The sequence below is a fragment of the Emys orbicularis genome, chromosome 1 (assembly GCF_028017835.1).
Source record: "Emys orbicularis isolate rEmyOrb1 chromosome 1, rEmyOrb1.hap1, whole genome shotgun sequence".
Classification (NCBI taxonomy): Eukaryota; Metazoa; Chordata; order Testudines; family Emydidae; genus Emys; species Emys orbicularis.
The window spans coordinates 32,620,328-32,643,558 of record NC_088683.1 but is presented as its reverse complement, the minus strand read 5'-3'; the positions used below and the strand labels follow the sequence as shown (position 1 = coordinate 32,643,558).

General features: G+C 44.7%; 1 protein-coding gene across 2 annotated transcripts in view; it reads right to left on the bottom strand.

Annotated features, from left to right (window-relative positions):
• Positions 1-376: 376 nt before the first annotated feature.
• Positions 377-23,231, bottom strand: part of ABCD2 (ATP binding cassette subfamily D member 2) — an 85,687-nt gene continuing 62,832 nt past the window's right edge. Inside the window, exons 7-10 of one of the 2 annotated variants that reach the window (XM_065419412.1) lie at positions 17,350-17,495; positions 7,561-7,645; positions 3,803-3,928; positions 377-587 (exon numbers count right to left, since the gene is read on the bottom strand). In XM_065419412.1, coding sequence (XP_065275484.1) covers positions 377-587; positions 3,803-3,928; positions 7,561-7,645; positions 17,350-17,495 — 568 coding nt within the window. Of the gene's footprint in view, positions 588-3,798; positions 3,929-7,560; positions 7,646-17,349; positions 17,496-23,231 lie in introns of those variants that run through there. The other variant, XM_065419420.1, reaches the window with a different exon arrangement.

Sequence of the window (23,231 nt, the reverse complement as noted above, 5' to 3'; positions counted from 1 at the left end):
TTGTTTAGCAGGCATATCATATGCACATGGCAATCTGGCATGAGAGCACATTCTGCCCTTCAACTCCCAAGCAAGAATTCACCAAGCAAATCTAACTGCCGGTAACTTTGTGCAGTGAATTGGGCTTTCACTAGGAATTACTGTAAGCTCTCATGACTAATCTTGTACACAGCGTATTTGCTGATCTACTTTTCAGGGTTCAAACTACTTTCTTCCTTAATACCAAAATGCTAAAATCTTATAAAGCACTATTTTTGCTGACTACGTTTCTCTATGCTCTAAGCCAACCACAAGGCATGCAAACAAGTGTAGTTAAATTCATAAAGCTTTTAACTAAAAAAAAAAAATTAAAAATATCAAACATAAATTAAGATATTTATTCCTCTTTATCCATTGTTTTAAGCACTGAATCTTCTCCCAAAATTTTGCAAAGTTCATTCAGTCTCTGCTGCATTTCAGGAATTCCTGCAAGCTGGGATTCTAGTCTTTGTTTTTCCTCACTGAGTGATAAGCGGATAGCAGTGTCCAATTGTTCAAAACGCCAGCCTCCTTCTCCATCAAACTGCAACAAGTGAGTATGGTACTTCCTGCAGAAGAATTTAAAATATTAGTAATGGCTTTGGGGACATTTTTGTAAGTAAGATTTGAGATTCCTGGGTGTTAAGTGCCTTAAGGCAGACTTTGAGCAAGGCACTTCTTTTGTATAAAACATCTTCACACTGCAATACCACCTTGGCTGAGAACAGGCCGTTTTTAGAGTCACTGGGTAAAGCTTTTAAAAGTGAGTATGTGACTTGGAAGCCTAAATCCCATTTTCAAAAAGAGACTTCAGCACTTTGTAGCCTAAGACTTATTGAAAGTCACTAAGGCCTTGCCTACACAGGGATTCAGCAGTTGCTGGCCAGCAGTCTATGTAGCTGCACTGGTGCTGACCCCTGAGTGTAGACAAAGACAAGCTGCAGTTTGCAGCAGTTGAGCCCTCCACCCTCTCAGAACTCCCTGCTGAGGTGGTGCTGGAGGGCGCCCTCAGCTGGGTTATTAGGGGTGCCACCCCAGGGCCTTCTGCCTCAGGGGGTGGAGGTGGCTGTCCCCCACTTCCTGGCTGCCCAACGAGGAACGGCAGTGGTGGCTGAGGCTGCACCCCCCTTCAGCTGCCAGGCAAAGTCCTGTTTCTTCAGATACTGTAACAGCAGAAGCATCTGGGGCTCTCGGTCTAGAAGGGAATGGCAGCAGGGAGCCCCCTTTCCTGGCTGCACTCACCAAAGCAGTCGAGACCTCTACACCTCCTCAACCAGCCAAGGAAAATCCTTCTCTCCTGCCCACCCACCTGAAGAGAATGAGCAGCTGCTCTCCATGGGCACTTACCTGAGCAGAATGCCTCATGCTGCAGGGAGTCCCCTTCACACAAGGACATCACAACTGTCATCACACAACTCCACAGCTATGTGGCCCCTATACAAACCCTATCCCCCATTTATATAAAATGGCCCCTTCCACTCCATAGAATGGAGGGAGCATATAGACCATTTAATTTTATGTGATATTATACCTTCCTACCAGAAAGTCCACAGGTCCCGATATTTTGCAGGACGTGGTGCAGCAGAATGCTATTGGTATGACTGTATTTATTTTATGTTATACGTCAGTTTTCCTGAATTTCAAGCCCTGACTGTAAGCGTTGCTTGTCCAAACACTTCAGTCCTCCAGTGTTACTTGATTTGCAAGCAGTGAAAAAAAACAACCCTGCACAGGTGTCATAGATCTTTCAATCAACAGCAAGGCGTGTGCTCAAAGAAATATTACAAGATGTGCACGTGGACTTTTTCAAGAGACACACAGACACTTAAAAGAACATGGGGGAGGGGAATTCCAGCAGATGTGCTGTTATGAGCTGGGTAATTGATAGTGAAGTTTATTGATGTTGAACTATATCACAAAGTGGTGATTATCAAAGGCATGTAATTCCATAAAGGAGATGTGATAAATTAATAAACTTCCACAGTTTATGACATAATTAGCAGATGAGATATAATTGAATAATTATAATGACCACATCACATGCATTGTTCTGTATAGCACAGATTGCTTAACCAATCTTCTTACACCCACTCCCAAAAGTCACATAAATTAGAAAGAAGACACTGTCCTGAGAAGAAAATAGTCTGAGATGGCTGATTAATGCTGTCCGGGAGAGCAGCCAATCTGCTGCATGAAACATAAAATAACCGGTATTGCCCAGTGTTGTCCTTGAGGAGGAGAGAACAGTTCATAATCTGATCTTCTGTTTCTGCACTGCAATAACCAGGAAGCAAAGCTGAGTTGAAGAAGTTTTAAGTCTAAATCTCAGAATGTGGTCCTTCCTTCTTCCCATTCAAGACCAAGAACATCACCTGCACCTGCACAATACACAGTGTATCCTCCCCACAAGTCTATGAAATGGATGTATTAAAATTTGTGTCTCTTGCTATCAAACCATCAGATCAGTTGATAATTTTGATAAACAAATGGAGATTACAGGAGGAACTGGAAACCTGCCTGACCAGCATAATTATCTGAAAACAAGTAAAAAGAGTGGAAATGTAGACCTCCAAAGACCTTCAATCCAAACCAATACATAAAAGCTCCCTCTGGGTTCTCACTCTCTTGTAGGCTAGACACCTCTCCCCGACTCCCGTACTTAACTAGATACTTCCTTTCTTATCCAGTGATTTTAAAATAGTCTTGCCCCTTTTTATATTTAAATAGGGTTTTTTATTTTTAAATGTAATCTAATCTCTTTTAAAAATAAGTGGAATATGGGAGCTGAGCTTGTGGGTGGCAAACATCTATTTTTCCAGATTTCCTGTCATTTGAGTTTTTTCATAATTTAGGCCCCAATCCTACACATGCTTTACTTTCTGCTCTGTGAGTAGTCCCATTGACTAGGGAGGAATACGGCAGAAGCAATCCTTTTCTCAGAGAAGCTAAGGGAATGGGACAGTATTACAGCATATTTCAACTGTGAGGTCAAGCTGGCACAAGGCCTTTTGTCACAGGATAAAAAAAGAAGGTGGCAGTGGAGAACTTGGACTTGAGGACTAATGGTTCCCATTTAGTAACAACAGATTTGTGCTTTTTTGCTTTCTTTGCACTTAACATTTGTATGTATCTGACTACTTGATATGCTCTATAAAAATATTGCCTATGCTGGGATCTTTTATAGTTGTTACTGCCTAATTTAGAAAGGTCTCTCTCACTGTCCTAATATTTTTCTTTGTATAAACAATCTGATTTGTAAATATGAAATATAACTTTTCTGCCTGCGGGTGCACTGAGAGGTAAAAATAAATGCAGGATTAGAATGCATAATTGACACTAAAAATGATGGGTCTGTTCTTCCTTGTAAAAGACAAAGGAGATTATCTTGGTGACATATTGGCCATCTTCTTCTTCCAAGCAATGGACAACCTACCTGAGAAGTAGCCATTCTATTTATCTTTTCCCTTCATGTTTACAGAATAATATGGTGATATTTGCTGCAGCTGTGACATGATGTATTAATTAATTGGCTCTTTAGCTATCTGCATGTTGCTATTAAGAGTGAAAAATTCAATTGCATTAAAAAAGGAAATAAATAGGTGTACATAAAAGGGAGAAAATCAGTGCTAAATGCATTTACATGTCTATTATTGTAGTCAAGTTATCTTAAAAGGAGTGTAGATATTGATTTAACAAGTGTACTGGAGCACAGAAGAAAAGCGAGTCTATCATCTGGTAGAAAGCTAAAAATAACCCCCCATTGTAAGTACTTGGATATACTCACCAAAGAGAAGGTCTGTGTGTAATAGAAAGCAAGGATATCCCAGAACCTTTTGCAGCTTGGAATATCTTTCCTTCAACATCAATGCTTACAGCACTTGTACATTCATCCAACAATGCGTATTTTGGTCTTTCAAAAGAAAAGAAAATGTGTTACTGATTTAGTTTTTCCACAACATTCCTAAACACTATAGATACAATGCTTAATTTAAAGAACAGAGATGATGCTTGTTTTGGGGTAAGATAACTGGTTTTCAAAGACCACTGTGACTCATCTAGTACTGTAAGCTGGTATGCAACAGCACAATGGCCCCACTCCTCAAACCCTTACTCAGTTAAAACTGCCTTGGTCTTTTAATTATAACCCACTAGTGCGTGGGGGTAGAGTAGAGGCTTCACTCTACATGCAGCAGATTAATGAGAAGTTTGCAAATGCTGTACAATATCATCAGAAGCTCCAAAGTACTAATAAAAATACATTAAAAACCCTAACCTAGGAGCCCAGCTTGGTGGATCAGTGATAATGCACTGCACTGCCACTCAAGAGACCTGGGCTCAATCCCAGATCACACTCTCTTACTCCCCAGGCCACAATGGAAGCATACAGCACCTGAAGGAAGGGAATGCATTACGCTGCTTAAAGGCAGCCACTCTGGCTGACAAAAGAATATAGTGGGCAGCTACTCAAAATAGGTTGATGTTAAATTACACACATGAGGCTTATACCCTAGAACATTGGTTCCCAAACTGGGGGGCATGCCCCCCTGGACGGGGGGGGGGAGGGGAGGGGAATTGAAGAAATTCCAAGGTGGGCACGAGGCTGCCCGGCCCTTGAGCTCCTGGCCGGGGAGGCTAGCCCCCGGCCCCTCCCCTCCCGCCCCCCCCCCACAGCCTGCTGCCCTGCGGGCAGCACAGCTTGCACCCACCCACCTCCCAGACTTTTCAATAAGCCAGTTCTGCCGCTCTGAGCGGCCTGGTAAGAGGGAGGGGAGCGGGGGGGCTGGATAAGGGGCAGGAGATCCCGGGGGGCAGTCAGGGGACAGGGAGCGGTTGGATGGGACAGAGGTTCTGGGGGGGCGGTCAGGAGACAGGGAGCAGGGGGTTTGGATCGGCATGGGAGTCCCGAGGGGCCTGTCAGGGGGTGGGGGCAGTCAGGGGACAAGGAGCAGGGGCAGTTGGATAGGGGGTGGGGTCCCGGGAGGGGGCGGTCAGGGGACAAGGAGCAGGGGCGGTTGGATAGGGAGTGGGGTCCCGGGAGGGGGCAGTCAGGGGATAAGGATCAGGGGGAGTTGGATGATGGTAAAGGAGATATGGGGGGGCGTGAGGGTTTCTCAAAAATTAAAAAGGGGGCATGATGCCAAAAAGTTTGGGAACCACTGCCCTAGAACTACTACACTACTGCCTTTGGAATGGAATAGATAGACTACCATCGAACAAAATCATCAGAGACAGAGATGAACATGATATGTTGGGGAAGAGTCAACACAGCTTGTGTAAAGGGAAATCATGTCTCACCAATCTGTTAGAATTCTCTGAAGGAGTCAAACAAACATGTGGACAAGGGTGATCCAGCTAATATAGTGTACTTGTACTTTCAGAAAGCCTATGACAAGGTCCCATGTCAAAGGCTCTTAAGCAAAGTAAGTTGTCATGGGATAAGAGGGAAGGTCCTCTCATGGATCAGTAACCAGGACCGGCTCCAGGGTTTTTGCTGCCCCAAGCAGCGGGGGGAAAAAAAAAAAAGCCGCGATCGCAATTGTGATCGGTGGCACTCCGGTGGCAGCTCCACCGCGCTGCTTTCTTCTTCGGCGGGAATTCAGCGGCAGGTGCTTCCCTCCAAGAGGGACCCGCCGCCGAATTGCCACCGAACAGCCTGACGTGCCGCCCCTTCCCCTTGGCCGCCTCAAGCACCTGCTTGCTGGGCTGGTGCCTGGAGCCGGCCCTGTCAGTAACTGGTTAAAAGATGGGAAACAGAGGGTAGGAATAAATGGTCAGTTTTCACAATGGAGAAAGGTAAATAGCGGGGTAACCAAAGGCTCTGTCCTGGAACCTGTGCTGTTCAACATATTCATAAATGATCTGGAAAAGAGGGTGAACAGTGAACTGGCAAAGTTTGCAGATGATACAAAATTACTCAAGATAGTTAAGTCCAAAGCTGACTGTGAAGAGTCACAAAGGGATCTCACTAAACCCAGTATCCACTGGGTGACAAAATAGCAGATGAAATTCAATGTTGATAAATGCAAAGTAATGCACATTGGAAAAAATAATCCCAACTATACATACAAAATGATGCGGTCTAAATTAGCTGTTGCCACTCAAAGAGATCTTGGCGTCATCGACAGTTCTCTAAAAACATCTGCTCAATATGCAATGGCACTCAAAAAAACGAACAGAATGTTAGGAACCATTAGGAAAGGGATAGATAAGAAGACAGTAAATATCATATTGCCAGTATATAAATGCATGGTATGCCCACACTTGGAAAAATGCGTGCAGATCTGGGTCGACCCATCTTTAAAAAGATATACTAGAATTGGAAAAGGTGCAGAGAAGGGTAACCAAAATGACTAGAGGTATGGAAGAACTTCCACATGAGGAGAGATTAAAAAGACTGGGATTGTTCAGATTAGAAAAGAGATGACAGAGGTCTATAAAATCATGAATGGTGTGGAGAAAGTGGATAGGAAAGTGTTAATTACCCCTTCACAAAAGGGAAGTAGGGGTCACCTGATTAAATTATCAGGCAGCAGGTTTAAAACAAACAAAAGGAAAGGCTTCTTCTCACAACACACATTCAGCCTGTGGAACTCATTACCATGGGATGTTGTGAAGGCCAAAGGTATAACTGGGTTCAAAAAAGAATTATATAAATTCATGGAGGATAGGTCCATCTTGGCTAATAGCAACCCCATGCTCCGCTGTCCCTGAACTTCCAACTGCCAAAAGCTGGGACTGGATGAGAGGGGATGGATCATTCAAAACTGCTCTTTTCTGTTCATTCCCTTTGAAGCATCTGGCACTGGCCCCTATCAGAGAGAGGGAACTGGACTAGATGGACCACTGATCTGACCCAGTATGGCCATTCTTATGTTCTTATTAGATAAAATACCCAGCAGGGAATCTAGGTTTGAATCCCATGCTGGGACTGTTATGTGGTATATGTGTGTACAGCACCTAGCACAATGAGGCCCAGACTTGTCTGGCCTCTAGGCACTACTGCACTATAAGTGTTAAATGGCTTTTGCTTCCTGATCTTGCTTGGTGCATGGTGGTGGAACTTCTGGGTGCAGGGCTGACCTTGTATTACTCAGCAGTGTTAATATATCAGGGGGTAACTAAAGACCAACTCAAGATGCTTCTATCCCTCCAGGTGCTGAGTATGTTGCTTTGCAGTTTCCAGCCTCAAGTGGCCCAAGAGTAAAGGTCCAAAGGATAGGTCTCAAACTCACCTCCCCCATATGACGATATTTCCCACGATATTTCTAGGACTGCCCCAATGTGATCATTTTTGTTCAAGATGCTAAGGAGAGTAATGTCTGGAAAACGCAATGCTTTTAGTGACAAATCAAAGCAGAAACAAGAAGCATCACCCAAACTAAAAAGCTGATCTCATACACACACCTCTTATAAACTGTGAAGTCTCTTTTCCTGTGCAATTGCAGACCAGTATTGTGTGGGGGTATAAAGACTATCGCTGCTCAAACCATTATCGCAAGCCTCCAAAGCTTGGCTGCCTGAAAAGCAAGTGAATACACTTACTTGTGATAAAACATGCGAGCCATGCCCATCCTCTGCTTTTCTCCTCCTGATAAGACATCTTTCCAGTCCATCACAGCATCCCAGCCTTCAAAAAGATACAAACAAAATGGAACTATAATGTACAAAACAGGAAACCATAGAAAATTAAGTCCCTGCATGTCTGCAATCCTCAATTCAAAGCAGAAACAAAATTCCCAGTGGTGTGGTAGAGGAGGTAGATCAAGGCGCTGGGTAAAATTTTCCAAAGTGCCTAAGATTTATGATCCTAAATCCCATAGAGTCTCAATTGAAATAGGCTCCTAAATCCCACTTCAATTTTGAAAATGGGATTTGGCTCCTAAGTCACTTATGCAATTCTGAAATTTTTACATGTCACCTCTTTGACAAATGTATTCTTTCAGCTGTGTAAATCTATTTGTGTTTTTTTCATGGCATGTTTATCTCATGGGAGAGTATGCGACACTTCCTTAAAAGTTGAATAGGAATTTTTAAAAAATCAACCTACAGGATAAAGAGAAAGGAAATTTAAGAAAATAAATGAGAATTCAATGAGTCAAAATATGAAACCATAACAGTTACAGAGTGACTCTCTTGCTATTGCAGGTAAGAATGATGTCTGCTCAGATTTTTGGTGACGCAGTTAGAAATGTCACACACACAGGCCTCAGCAACTGTGAATGCAGATTGTATGCACAAATGGGCAGCTAACACATGGGTACCTGTGCAGCACATGTGCATGCACACACAGATTTTTTTTGCATGCAAACCTCTCCACCCCTTTAATAAAAAAGTGACCCCACAATTTCTATAAAATTTGACACTGTTTATATAGTTAGATTTTTCCATAAATCTTTCTTTTACCATCTCTTCCTCATAGAAAAATCAGTAAAAAAACCCCATTTGAATGCATTTTATTTGCTATTCTTATGACTGTGGAGTTGTGTTTATGTCAGCATTATGGCATACTCCTGACATTATGCAGGCTACCTTATTAAAATTAAGATTTTAATAAAATTAAGCTTGATAGAACAGTGCAAAACAAGAAATTATTTTTAAAAGGGAGAAACTAGGGTAAGCACATTTCTCCCAATCAATCATTTACAGAGGAGAGAGACAAACTGTCTGACAGGTGCGAGAGGGGGTGGAAGAGGAGGAGGATATATTTCCAGATCAACCCAACAGCACTGAAACTAGAGGAATAAGGAGACCCACAAAGACCTTTTGCTGCTTCCGCTGCCTGATCCAAAATGAACAGTTGCCAGATAACACCGTAAACAAGGTCAAGTAAGCAAGTTAGACTGTGTCATTTTATGGTTAGAAAAGTGCAGGCAGGGTTTTGCAAGGGTGCTGTAGGCTTTTGGCTACACAATTGCATTGTTGGAATTGTGCCAGGGCCCACCAGAGCTGTGCCTTTGTCATTTAAGAAGCCTCAGTAAGTCTCCTGATGGGAAGTCAAGCTAAATGAAAATGGGAATCAGTAATGCTGGAAGCTGAATTCCTAGAATTTTCTGTCTACCTGATTGTAAAATATATAGTAACACAATGACATTATTCATATATATACATGCACGTAAATGACAGAGAGATACAACTTTTTCAGTCCTAGGTTCTATTATTCCTTAGAATTACATTTGACTCAAATCTGGAGGATCTATCTGGCTCCCAGTATATGCTGAGTGTATATTGCTTCCTATCAGCTGATTTCCTTTAAAGAATGTTGCTTAATTGTCTCCCTCTCGAGTTACCATTTGGGTGAATTCTGCCACTGGTGATAACTGAATGTGGGAGCTCTTTGTGACAGGGTGTCCCAGGTGCTAGAACCCAGCACAGCACTGAGATGGAGTGCTATTCTGCAGACAGATGCCATAGGTCTGGTGAGCTCCAACCAATGGGAACTGAAGTTTTGGTGTGTCTCTTTAAGACAAGGGGAACCGGGGTAGGGACAGAGAGTAGTAGCCATGCAAACAACTAAACTCGGGAAGTAAGTGAGGCTGATGCTTATATTCTCTTTTTATTTTACGTTAATAAAAAAGGAAACCCCAGGGACGTATTGGGATGGATGGTCTGGATCCAAAGTGGTCTGTGTGTGCGCATGTACTACGAGTGGGAACTGTGTCCACCTACAGCCTATACCAGATACGGTACAAGAGTGGTGGAAGGCAAAAGAGAGGAAAGGTTTCTGGAAAATGGAGGGAACATGACCTGTTTAGTAAACTCCTCCAATGGTCCCCTCCAAAAGAAGATATGACCTCCATTTATCAAGGCAAAATTGCCAGGTTTGCATCTGCTTTAACTTATACTTTAACCATATTCTAATATTTTCGTTTGTTTCCGCTGCCCTATTCCCTCTAATGCCGTCCTCATCCATCCCCTCCACAAGACTTAGCAACATAAGGACTTAATAATGGTTAGGGAAGGAACATAATATAAATGTTACCTGTTGGCTAAATTTAAAATCAATGCTAATTTCTAGTGCTCTGATCTCTTCCTCTGAACAGTTAGTAGTGTAGCTTGCAATAAACCAGCTTCACAGTTTATATCTGCAATAACAATTGCACTTGGATAAATCCTTTGCACTTACATAGCACCTTTTAGCAAAGTATCTCAGTGCTCTGGAGACTTCAATAAAGCTCACAACACCCGGTGACACAGGCAATTATTATCCCCTTACAGATGAGGAAACTAAAGCAGAGAGGTTAAGGACCAAATCCTTATACTTCTCCTTCGTCTCTGATTGCACAACACAGGTGTAAAGAATATTGAATATCGTATATATATTCATTTTACAAATGGGAGGAAAAAAATCTCCCCAAAGTTGTTTATGAAAGGAGAACTGTGAGATTTCAGAATGGATTTAAAGACATTTCACAGTTAAAAGGTTAGTTTAGTCACATGACAGAATACATGTAACAAAGCGATCAAGCAAAAAAAATAATCAGACTATCAGAATAGCACACATTTAACAGCCTGGATGCTCTTGGCCAGAGTATCGTAAGTGGACGCTCTTGTCAAAACTACTCTAAATTTGATTGCAACACCAATTCAGTTCCTTGTACAGGCTCCTGGATCGTCCTCTCCCACTTTCAACAACAAAAAGTAGGCATTTGTTCTGAGCACATTTGGGGCTGCAGTAAAGTACATCCCTTGAGTCCCATCAACATGAAAAGAGTGGCACTCTGCTACCGCAAAATGGTCAATAGACAGTCACATGTTCTTTTGAAACACTGAAAAATAGGCAAATTGAGGATCAGGGGTGGTGTAGCTTCATTGACAAAAGCATAAATAGAACTATAGTTATCAGACTGTGAAGTCTTTGGCGCATATGCCAGGTCTGTCTGTCTATATAGTGCCGAAGCCTGTGGGAACCAAGTCCTGACAAGGCTCCTGGAGCTATCGTAATGCAAAATAATAATGCTGCAAAGTCATGAACTAGTTCTACTTGCTTAGCAGTTCATCAGTCCCTGAACGGGCAAAACTGGGCAAGCACTAGGCAGGTTACAACAGATGTCTGGGGATTTTATAATGTAATAAACTGATCAGTGTGCCCCAGGCTGCAGTGCTACTGACAGTTGCTAAATATGTACACCTTTTGACCCAGGATGGGCAATTAAAGCTCTACAGACCCATATTTACTTTTTTTTTTTTTTAAACTCTTTACTCTAGATTACTGGCCATGTCTTTTCAGCATCAAATGCTAAACGTGGCTTTATTTATTATTTCTAATATATTTTATGTTTCTATTCATTTATTTTATTGTAAAATTATTGGACAGCATCCTGAGCACCTTCACAAAGTTGCATTGTGGGCTTTATAAATAAACACAATATTAGGTTCCCCTAGCTGAGTAGACACTATCAGTGTCCTTTTTGTGGCTCTTGGACCAAGTCCAGGGGCGGTATAAATTAACTGGCTATCAGCTGGCTAGAAAACAAGGGTAAGTGCCCCTCATCTGATCTGTGAGGCAAACCTGCAGCCAGGCCAGGGCAGCTCACTCAGCTGTCCTGACTCACTCCTCCAACAGAGCCTGCAGTGACTCATCACTCAGTATGCTGCAGCAGCCTATCCCTGAGCAAGACCCAGGTCAGATGAGCCCCAGGCACAGGTATTTCACTGACCCTGCAGAGCTGCAAGTCAGTCTGTGCAACAGCACTTCCTGGCCAGGAACCCTTCTGCTGCTTTGCAGTATTACTCGGGCCCTACCAAATTCATGGTCCATTTTGGTCAATTTCATGGTCAGAGGATTTTTAAAATTGTAAATTTCACGGTTTCATATATTTAAGTCTGAAATTTCACAGTGTTGTAACCGTGGGGGTCCCAACCCAAAAGCGGGCTGGGAGGAGGGTGGTCGCAAGGATATTGTGGGAAGGTCCTGGTATTGCTACCCATACTTCTGCGCTGCTGCCTTCAGAGCTGGGTGCCATACCGTACCATGCTGCCCTCACTTCTGCGTTGCTGCTGGTGGCTGTGCTGCCTTCGGAGCTGGGCTACTGGCCAGCAGCTGCCGGTCTCCAGCCGCCTAGCTCTGTGAAATCTGATCTCCCCCATGAAATCTGGCTATTGTAGGGGAGACCAGATTTCACAGTCTATGACATGTTTTTCACAGCCATCAATTTGGTAGGGCCCGAAATATTACAGATTTCCTATGCTTCCAGCCTGCTCTTGATCTGGTTCTTGTTCCTGCCCCCAACCCTTGTCCCAGTCTACTTCAGCCTGGTTCATGCCGTGCCCTGACCCTGCTCCAGGTCTGCATTAGCCTCCTGATCCCCAGACCCTTGGACTGACTCCAGCCTGGCTTCAACTCGTTTTCTGACTGTGATCCTAATTTAGTCTGTACGTGGACTCTGACCCCAGTTCTGACCCACAGCCTGTCCCTGGGCCCTGGTTTCAGAGTGGCCCTGGCCCAGTCCCAACCCCACATCTGGCTTTGACCAACACTCCAGCTACCAGGCCTGACCATGTAGAACCCAGAGCCTGACAAGTCGGTGTGGAGAACAATGATGTGGGTAGCAAATTCAGCCCCTAGCCTAAGGGAATGCACCTCACACTGGGAGTTGCCTGCTGGCACCAGAGCTGAATTTGGGTTTAGGAATGTTCAGATTCGATCAGCATAAATTAATGTATTGGTGAGGAAAAGACCTGCTTTTTCTTGTACCTGCTGGTTAGTTGCTTTTCCTGTTACATCCTTCTTCTGCCCCCATGGAGAGTAAGTTACATGTGGATAGTACATCTATTAAATGCCAAATCTGGGCAAGTTTTTTTTCTTTGTCTCACTTTGACCCATTTTAGGCCAAATCTTAGTCCCAGTGCAGTAAATGGAACTTCTGCTATTGGCTATAATGAGAGTAGGAATTGGGCTTTGGGAGGGAGTTTGTGCGCGGGAGGGGTGCAAGCTTACATCACCACTGAACTTGGTCCAGAGACTTCCGCAGCAGTTGCACCCGCTTGGCCAGATTTTGATTATATTTGTACCGATGTAAATCTGAAGTAACTCTACTGAAGACAATGTGATTATTCTGGTATAAGTCAGATCAGAATCAGGCTTGCTTACTCCAGGCTGTATTTGGCTCTCTCAACCCTACCCCTAGGGAGTGGAGCACAAATCCTTACAGCACCTTATTATGTGTACCCAGCAATCACAGACTATTAAAATATAGACAAACTGTAAACTCCTCAGGGCACAGCCCTAACAGAGACATAATACAGCAAGGGATGGGAAACAAAGGGAGTGGGATGTGAAAGACAAGAGGGTGAACAACAACAAATAATGAGAAATGCTGTTTGTTATAGGTATACATCTTGCCCCTTTTCTTAAAAATAATAAAAACATGTAAACTGTTAAAATAGCTCACAGATATTCCACAGGACTTGCTAGAAATTGGCTAAACTAATAATGGTTACATGAGGACCTGTTGGGTATAGTAATGTGTATTTTTTAAAAAGGTATATAATATCTATTAACATGCACATATAAAAATGTATGTAATGCATATAAAAGTACACATATTTTGATTGCCATCCTTCTCCTGCACCCTTTGTATGTTGTTTGTCTTGTGGAGAGGAAGGAAGGAGGGAAATGGAACAAACAAACTGAGAGTCTATCATGGCTCTGATTTTTTTTGCTGGTATGTTGTAACCCGCTCCTGGTCTCTTTGTCTGCTTTTGTCTTTTTAGATTGCAAACTCTCTTTGCAATCTAAAAGAGGACTTTTCTTACCATGTGTTTGTGCAGCACCTTGTGCAGTGAGGCCCTGACCCTGGCTGGGACCTCTGATTACTCCTGCAATAAGACTAATTATAATATTGTCATTTGAATTATTTGTATAAAGAACATATCCAAATCTGAGGTTCAAAAGTCAGGCAGGAGAGCAGGAATAGAGGGCAGTGATGAAAGGCTGACTGAAAGCCCTCCAGCCTCAGAAGCAGGAGACCAAGACCTTGATACTGGGTCTTCCACTTGGTAGTATATAGCACTATCGGCAACGGCTGCTCTTTAGGTGCAGCACTGTAACTGCCTTATTGTTATCGTTTATTACAACAATCTGTAACTCCACTAGCCGTCCCCCCTTTTTTTTGGTCCTGTGACTGCAGAAGTGTTAATGGGCCACTCCATTTGAATAGGCCCATAGAACAGCGGTTCTCAAACTTTAGCAACCCGAGGACCCCCATTGTCATTTAAATTTTTTTAGGGACCCCTAAGCCCCCCACTCAGTCCTTGCCCCGCCCCCTGTCCCAAGGCCCTGCCCCTTCTCTGAGGCCCTACCCCCTGCTCTCTTCCCCACCATCACTCACTTTCACCAGGCTGGGGCAGGGGGTTGGGGTGCAGGAGGGGGTGAGGGGTGCAGGCTCTGGGAGAGCGTTTGTGTGCGGGGTGGAGGCTCTGGGCTAAGGCAGGGGGCTGGAGTGTGGGAGGGGGTGAGAGCTCCGGCCTCCAGCTCCCAAAAGCAACCTGCACATCCCTCTGGCAGTGGCTCCTACATAGGGGGGACAGGAGGTTCTCCGTGCGCTGCCCCTGCCTGCAGGCACTGCTCCTGCAGCTCTGATTGGTCGCAGTTCCCAGCCAATGGGAGCTGCAGAGTCGGCACTCAGGTTGGGGGCAGCGCATGGAGACCCCCTTTCTCCCTGGGGCCTCAGGGACGTGCCAGCCACTTCCGGGAGCAGTGCGGAGCCAGGGCAGTTAGGAAGCCTGCCTTCACCCCGCTGTGCTGCCGGACTTTTAGCATGCAGGAGGTGCTGGGAGGGAGGGGGAGGAGTTGATCAGCGTGGCCCGTAACCCCCCTGGGGTATCCTCAGGGACCCCAGTTTGAGAAATGCTGACTTAGAATATGTGCTAACTACCGATGCTAAACAATCTGTTCCACCTTGTATTTAGCTGTGAGGCTCTGAGTAACCTTCCCAGACCTGAAGAAGAGCTCTGTGTAGATCAAAAACTTGTCTCTCTCACCAATGGAACTTGATCCAAAAAAAGATATTACCTCACCCAACTTGTCTCTCTAATTAGCTGCATGTGTTCAGATACAGAGCAGCAGGCAATTCATACTGGCGCATGCAGAGATGACGCATGGCCCCCTTGGGCATGCGGGAGTCAAGTGCCCCCCAGATTAGCCTGCCGGAAGCAGGGAGGGAGAGGGGCTCTGTCCTTTTCTCCTTGCGCCTCCCTCTCTTCCGCTTCCCTGGCAGGTTTGGCTGCTCTCCCTAGCAGCCAGAACTGGGCGGGGAGCGGGACGGAGCCACTTCTACCTGAGGGAGCCTGGCTAGGAGGTAGCGGCAGCCCACTCCCTGCCCAGACTCAGCTGCTAGGGACAGGGGCTGAGCATGCTGCGTGGAAGAGGAGGATCCTGCTCGCTTGGTCCCTGTCCCCGGCAGAAGAACCCGGGTGGGGAGCCAGGCTCTCTCAGGCAGAAACGGCTCCGTCCCGCTCCTCACTCCCCACCCAGCTGCCAGGTAACGTGGGGGTAAGGAGAGCATGGTGGCCCCGGGCTGGGCAGGGTGTGTGTGGGGTCACTGGGCAGAGGAGACATGTGGGGCGGTCACGTGTCCTCCCGTTCACATAGTGTCCCACCGCATATTGGGAGGCACGAGTTGTCTATGGTTGAAGGCCTTTTTCTTTGCCACAGACCTCAGGAAAGCATTGACAGCCTATGAACATACACCATGCGATGGCCTATTGCTATTATAGCACAAATGCTTGATATGAAATGTCTTTCTTTTAAAAAATATTTCTAACACTGCTATTTGGAGAAGTGTCTGTAACATATCCTTCCACTATGAAAAATAGTTCATAGTGGAAAGCTAGCATAAAAAAGCAGGGGAAAAACATAGATCCATCCTTCCTATTCAGCTCTGACTTTATTTATTGTGTGTTTTGTTTTGGGTTTATTTTGAAATTACTTCCTCCCCACCTCATCCCCAGGGCCCATTCTGCTGCTGCCCATAACAGCCACAGCTTAGCTGCTTTCACTGCTGCTGTGTTTGGTCCCACCTTCCATTACAGAAGCTAAATTGAGACTTATTAATATAGTTATAATTTTTAATGATTTAGTTAATTGGGCCCTTTGACCCTTCTGCATCTACCTCTGGCTAACAGGTTTAGTCTTTTGGTAAATGTTTCATGCTGTGTGTTATATTAACACATGTGAATGTTGAATGTGAATGGAGATGAAAGTAAATTTAATTTACTTTGATTTTATTTTCTCATATTTATCTGAACAGGGCAATGTCCCAAAAACCCAAAGGGCAGAACCATCATGGCTTTTAGGTCAGTAGGTCACACAATCATTAAATTCTTCACATGGGAAATGTTAACCTAGGTAAAAATATGAGTGCAGGATTGTGGATTGGGAAAAATGGGATAGGTATGAAAAATATCATTACACACATGGACATAAGTGATTACTAATGTTATACTCAGGAACTATTACTATCCACACTCCACAGTAGCACAGAAAGTCACCACTACAATATGTTTTTCAGAAAGAAACCAATATCCTGTTTTTTTAGCAGAGTAATGGACTCCAGGCAGGAACTGGAATTCAAAACTAACCTTGAGTGTCCTACTGCCTGAGCCACTGGGGCTGAAGTGCGCTGTGAGAATGATACAGTTGGTCTCCGAGAGTATGAATTACTGCACCTCAAGTATCTCCTCCTAAAGGAGCACCAACTATATCTGCACAGCCTGCCCACCTACAGCCTCCTCCTGGGTATCCTTCTGCTTTTTGAAATGCTAGTAGTTCTGTCACAAACCAATTACTAAAGCACACTGCTAAGGGAGTCAATTCAAACTACAAAAAAGGAACTGGTGGGACCAGAACTATGAAAATATTCTACAGGAAAACACAACAGAACAAAAAACTCATTGACATCAGTGCTCCAACTCCCTAGATACAACAGGAGACATTAATATCTTGACATTTACTGCGCTGAGGTATTTAGTGTCCCCTATTCTTAGAATGAGGAATACTGGGAATACCATGGTAATTTATACTGCAAGTTATAACATGATGGTTCTAAGGGTACTCGCTGTAGTTTAGTTATTTTTAACTCATTCAGTCTGGGGATGCTTGTAAAAAATACTACTAAAAATGTGCTTGCTTTGGTCAAAGCCTTATAGGAGATATAACTGATAGTTGACAATGAATTTGAATCTCCTCTCACTTGCATCTTGTGGCGTTAATGTAGCTGCAATGTTTTAAGACAGGCGTGAGAAGGAGAATTGGGCCCAATATTTTCATAATATTACACTAACATCTATGCCTGTGAGATGTTCAATTATTTACTAAAATATAGGATTTACCTCCTTCTCTTTGAACTATGTGATACAGATGAACAATGTGCAGGATACATTCCAGATCCTGGTCTTGGTATCCTTTTTCATGCATGTCATCCACTGAGTCTGGATAAATGACTTGATCACGTAGTGTTCCAATGGACATGTAGGGCCTGTAAAACAACAACATGAAACTAGTAATCTACACCAAGTCACTTCTCTGCCCTGCTATTTAGTACATCTTGCTGATGTTCTATGAGCAGGGTATAATGTTTTAAACACTGTTTCTAAAACTGTAATTATCTGTGGATACACTGTGGGTGTATGTTTCTCTAAACTCACTCTGGGGACAATGCACTGTTTACATAAAAACTGATTACAGTGCAGCAACATGCATAACATTAGCATGAAAACAACATGATAGTTAAAGCAGAATAAACATTATTTCATGACCTAGTCTGAATCCATGTTTTTGAAAACAAAAATCAGATACTGCATACTGTTTTGCATATGTTTTATTTTTAGATTTTAAAAGTTTAACTCAACATATATACACCAAAAGGAAATTACAATAAAAACTTAGCACGGGTGAGATTCTGGGCTGCATCTCTTAGAAATGAAACACAGAATTCACAGGCCAGAGGGAAAGGCGGGGGAAGGTGCCACAAAGTCACCTTTTCACCCTCTCTATTCTGAACTGCTTTGGAGGATGGGAGGCAGCAGCCCCAGGCAGAGGCAATGGATTCTTCCTAAAAGTGGGGGGTCCACGAGGCTCTGCCCCCTCTGTGGCCCCGCCCCTGCCCCTCTTCTTCCCCCCGAGGTCCAAGAACAGCCCCCGGCTCATGTTCTCTCCCCCCAGGTCACCCACCCAGGGCAGGTGGAGGGTCTGCGGCTCCTCACAGCTGCCCGCGCAGCTCTTAACCCAACCCAGTTCAGCCTGGGGTCGGGGACGCAGTAGCCAAAGAGCTGCAGCCAGGCCATGGTAAGAGCCGTCTGGGCAGCTGTGTGGAGTCGCGGACCCTCCATCTGCCCTGGACAGGGGACATGGGGGGCGGGACACGGACCAGGGGCTGCTCTTGGGTCCCCCAACCCTGGGCAGGTGGAGGGTCCATGGCTCCTCACAGCTGCCCGGGCTGCTCTTACCAGCGCCAGGCTCCAGCTTCTGGCCTGCTGGGGGGTGGCGCCTTGGGGGGGGGAGGAGGAGGAGCAGGGGGCTGGGCCCGTGGAGAAAAGTAGATGGGCGAGGCCTGTCCACTTTCAAAAGTGGGAAGGCCGTGGCCCCTTGGCCCCCCTAGCCCCAGGCATAACTCAGACAGCTATGGTACCTGAGCTAGTGCTGACTCTTTGGAGTGGCCTAAGGGCAGGCGCCAGTGCTGCTCAGAATCTCTGCCATGCTTTGGTCTAGGGTTGCCAACCCTCCCCGACTGGCTGGGAGTTTACGGGAATCGGCATCGACTACTGAAAGCAATCTGGGAGATTTTAATAGGATATTTTAACAAAACAAATTGATATAATGAATGCACATAATTCATACAGAAGTTCATTCATTGTTAAAACAGAACGGTGTCATCTCATTGTGTTTTTCTTTCCCTTGGCAGCGTAATGACCTAATACGTAATAGAAACCGGTAGTACTATCATAACTGACACGTAAGTACGCTCATGAAAGTTGCCTGTTTTTTCACGGCATTTCCCAACCGAGTGCTAGAAAATGTATTAGCTATTTAGCTAACAGTTCAAAACAAAAACCCAAAACATAAATGACGGTGGTGAGGGGTCATTTGAACAGTGGCACAGTGAAAAAGAAAAAGTATTTTTGCTGTTTTAATGACCAATGGTGCAAAAAAAAAAAAAATGCATTCAAAAATTGGCTTCACAAAATTGACACAGTTACAGCAGAATGCATTCTGTGTTGGCAGCTTTAAGGTAAAAACATAACATTTAATTATAATTAAAGTATTTGAGTATAAAGGTTTAAAGTGTCAAGCTATTCATTACTGTTGCTCTGTAGCTAGCTTGATATTGTGAATGGGTTAAACAGTACAATTAATGACATTACATCATGTGGGGGGGGAAAATCTCCCAGAATAGCTTCAGTCAGAGTTGGCAGAGTGTGGCCCTACTGCTGATACACCACCACTCCCATTCCCCCCACACCCTTTAAGCTTGGGCCTGGTCCCCACTAACCCCCCACTTTGGACTAAGGTACGCAAATTCAGCTACGTTAATAACGTAGCTGAATTCGAAGTACCTTAGTCCGAACTTACCGCGGGTCCAGACGCGGCAGGGAGGCTCCCCCGTCGATGCCGCGTACTCCTCTCGCCGAGCTGGAGTACCGGACGCGATAAATCGATCCCAGAACATCGATTGCCTGCCGCCGGACCCTCCGGTAAGTGTAGACGTACCCTTGGACTTGTAAGGGGGTTCTCAGAGAATAGCCTTACAATCGTCTCTGCAGTGCCTACATTGGGAGACTCCTCCCCTACCTGGATTACTGGCTTTCAGGGCCCTTTTATGCTGCTCCTTCACTTCTATCTGGTGTAAAGGAGCTGGAGCAGGGGTGAGGATCTCACCCTATATCACAGGTGTAGCTATGGCCCACCCAATTAGTACCCAGACCCACTCAAATCTGAGCCTGTGGGAATGCCAAACTTAAGTAAATTTATTAACATGCTTTAAAAAAATGTATTTATTTTAACCATGCACCCTGAAGGCAGCAGCTCAGATATTGGACAAATATGATATTTTAAAAATATGTAACAGACTTTGGCCAATCAAAGACAAAGTTACTGTGATGCAATATTTGGGTGGGATCTTCCTTCTTATACAACAAATTATGTGCAAGCAGCATTTCACTGAAAGGTTGTGGCCATGCGGTGCAAATCTGTTAGAAGTCCCAATTGTTTCCATATACCAATTTTATTTTAAATGTACACACTGTGAGGAAACTTAAGTTCTAACATAAATGATTTGCTGAGATTTCACTGCTTATCCACTATAAGTAGGGGCCCACCCAAATTTCCATTTCTAACTATAACACTGCCACACATGTACAAATGCAACCATCAGATTTGTGTTTTGTATGCAATTTTTACAATAACATTTGAAGACTAAAGGAAAATTACATAACATATTGAAGGGACGCAAGTATTTTCTTATGACTTGTTTATTTTTGATTCCTCACTGAGATAGTTTTAAAACACCCATTCTGTTTTTGGAGCTGATTAAGGAAAGTACTTATGCATGTGCCTAAGTTTAAGCACAAGGGCAGTGGGACTACTCATGTACTTAAAGTTAGTCACGTGCTTAAGTATCTTCCTGAATCAGGGCCTTAATTATTTATTACAGGCATCTATACAAGTCCCATCACTGTAGAATTTGGCTGCACTGATTGTTGCTTAGGAATGAGGCAGAACACAATTCCCATTTAGAGGAAGTTGCTTCTCTCATTTTCTGTATGGCAAATATTGATTTTCCCCCCCCACTATAGTGACTTATGAAGAATAGCTGATATAGAACCTACTGCCTCTCATAAGCACAGCGATGATAACAGTGCTGTTGGCACAGTGCAAAGAACAGAGTTTGTTAGTTAACTACAATTCCCCAAGCAGCTGGGCTCCAGATCATATTATACCTACTCAGGTGGCTTAGGCCCAGTCCTGCATCCACTGGGCCAGATCCTCCAGTGCAGCCAAGCTGTGCTCAGTGCACACTGGGGTAGGTTAGTAAATGTAATTTTGAGCCACCCTGCTTCTAGCCTAAAGGCTGCTCTTTGCTTAGCTGCCCGTCTCAAGGACTGCAGCAGTCAGGGATGGCTGGTGACAGGTCCATGCAGGCCAGGCCTCTTTGCTGGGGGACCAGGATAGGTGGCATCAGTTCTGTTCTGGGGAATCCTCAGCAGACTGCATCCACTGGCTTTGTGCCACTGGAGGATTGCAAAGCCCAAGATCTGACCCTTTGACTTCAATGGCACTCAGATTAAACCTTTATTATTCTGTCTGTAATGAGTTTCTTCAGTCGGTTGCTTTAGTACTGAGGCAAGGCTCATCTGCCTCTAGTTCCTGGAACACACCTGGGCTCCATTCAAAAAAATTTACTACCTTACTACAGACACTGGTACATATTAGATTGATATTCTTTGGGCCAAATAGTCCTAGCAAATGCACTTGTAGAGGGCTGATATCCCCCTTCCTGCTATCACCATCTTCTGCTCTCTGGGATGCTGTTGATGCACCCTGTGGGTGATCTATGAGATATTTGGGGGTGCAGGCAGGGCCTGCACAGAATCTAGTCAGCTGCAAAATACTGTTCCCTGCATTTTGTGTAGAAATCCAGGAGGAAATTGTTATAGCTGGGAGCTATATTAACTCCCTCTGGGTCCTCTTTAGCTGCTGCTGCTGATCATCTGCCAAAATCAGTACAGCTCCTGTTAGAGCTGTGGTGCCAGGGGCAAGAGGACCCAAAGGAGAAGTGCGGTGGGGCCAGCGGTAGAGAGCTCCACGTAAACATCTCTTGCTTCTGTGGATTGCTGTTACTGTTAGTTTTACAGTGCCCAGAGGTGTGGGCAACCCCTTCTCTGCAGACTCCAGGATCTTTGGGACTGGCAAGTCTCACCCAGGCAAACTCCATGGCCCCCATGGCCCCACTCCTTTGAGGGGAAAGTTTACAGAAAGCTGTGAAGTTATTCTTGAAAAGTTTTTGTGTCTTCATGGCCTCCTCCCATGGGAGTCCTTTCAGGAGGGAGTGGTCTAACCCACTGATATTATGACACCAATCAGACCCCACTGCAGGGTAAAGGGAAGGAATTTCATGACACTAACAGTTATGGACTTACAGGACTAAGGCCCTATATAGTTTTACATGTATTAGTGGCATTGGCCTAGGCCTCAATTGCACTTTCTGTAACAGTGCTGGAAATGGTGTTGTCCTGTTTACACGAGCACAGTGGTTCCCAAACTCTGTGGCGCAACCCCAAATGGGGTCATGCCATCAGCAGATGGGGTCATGGCCATCCCTCATGTGTGGAGGAAGCCAGTTTGCTTGGAACAGCATGACCTTGTGTAATGCCAACAGACCCTGGCCATCGAACCTGGGACCTCGGAGCTTGGTGCATGAGCCTCTACCACAAGAGCTAAAAGGCTGTAGAGCAGACTCATTCTTCTCTCTCTCTAAGTGTTCTCAGTACCACTAGCTGGGACAGAACACCACACCCAGAAGGTGTGTGGGTTATACTTGCACGTATGGTGTATGTGAGCTCTCAATGCATGGAGGACATCACTTAAAAACGGCAACCTCCACACAGCATGATCTCACATGCACCATAGGTACAAGGTCATGCTGTGAGGACAACACCACATTGTAGAGCAAAATGGCCTCCCCCATGTGGCATGACCTCACACACACCATAGGTACGAGGTCACATTGCTCTTCAAAATGGCATCCTCTGTGCTGTCTGGGGTCACGGGAGGAAATAATTCATTAAAATGGGGTTGTGCCGACATAAAGTTTTGGAATCGCTGTACTAGCATTTAGTGAAAGTTAAACTGTTTTCTGCAACAGCTTTTTGGAGTGGGGGAGGCAGGGAATATGAATTGCTGAAAACCACTTAGTCATTTTCCTACAAAACCATTGATGGTATTTTCATCCAGGGCTTTGGAGCAGAGCCCGGAGCTGGAGCGCGGAGCAGTAGGTTTGTGCCCGGAGCTGGAGCGGAGCCAGAGCGGAGCAATTGAAAAATTTGATTGCTCCAAATCCCTGTTTTCATCCTCTGGATAGATGGCTTAAACTGCCTCATAGGTTTCCACCACAACTTCAACAAGCACCATCCATCCATTAAACTCTCTCTGGAACACTCCCACGCTAGCATCATCTTCCTGGACACAATAATCAGCTTCAACAATGAAACCATAC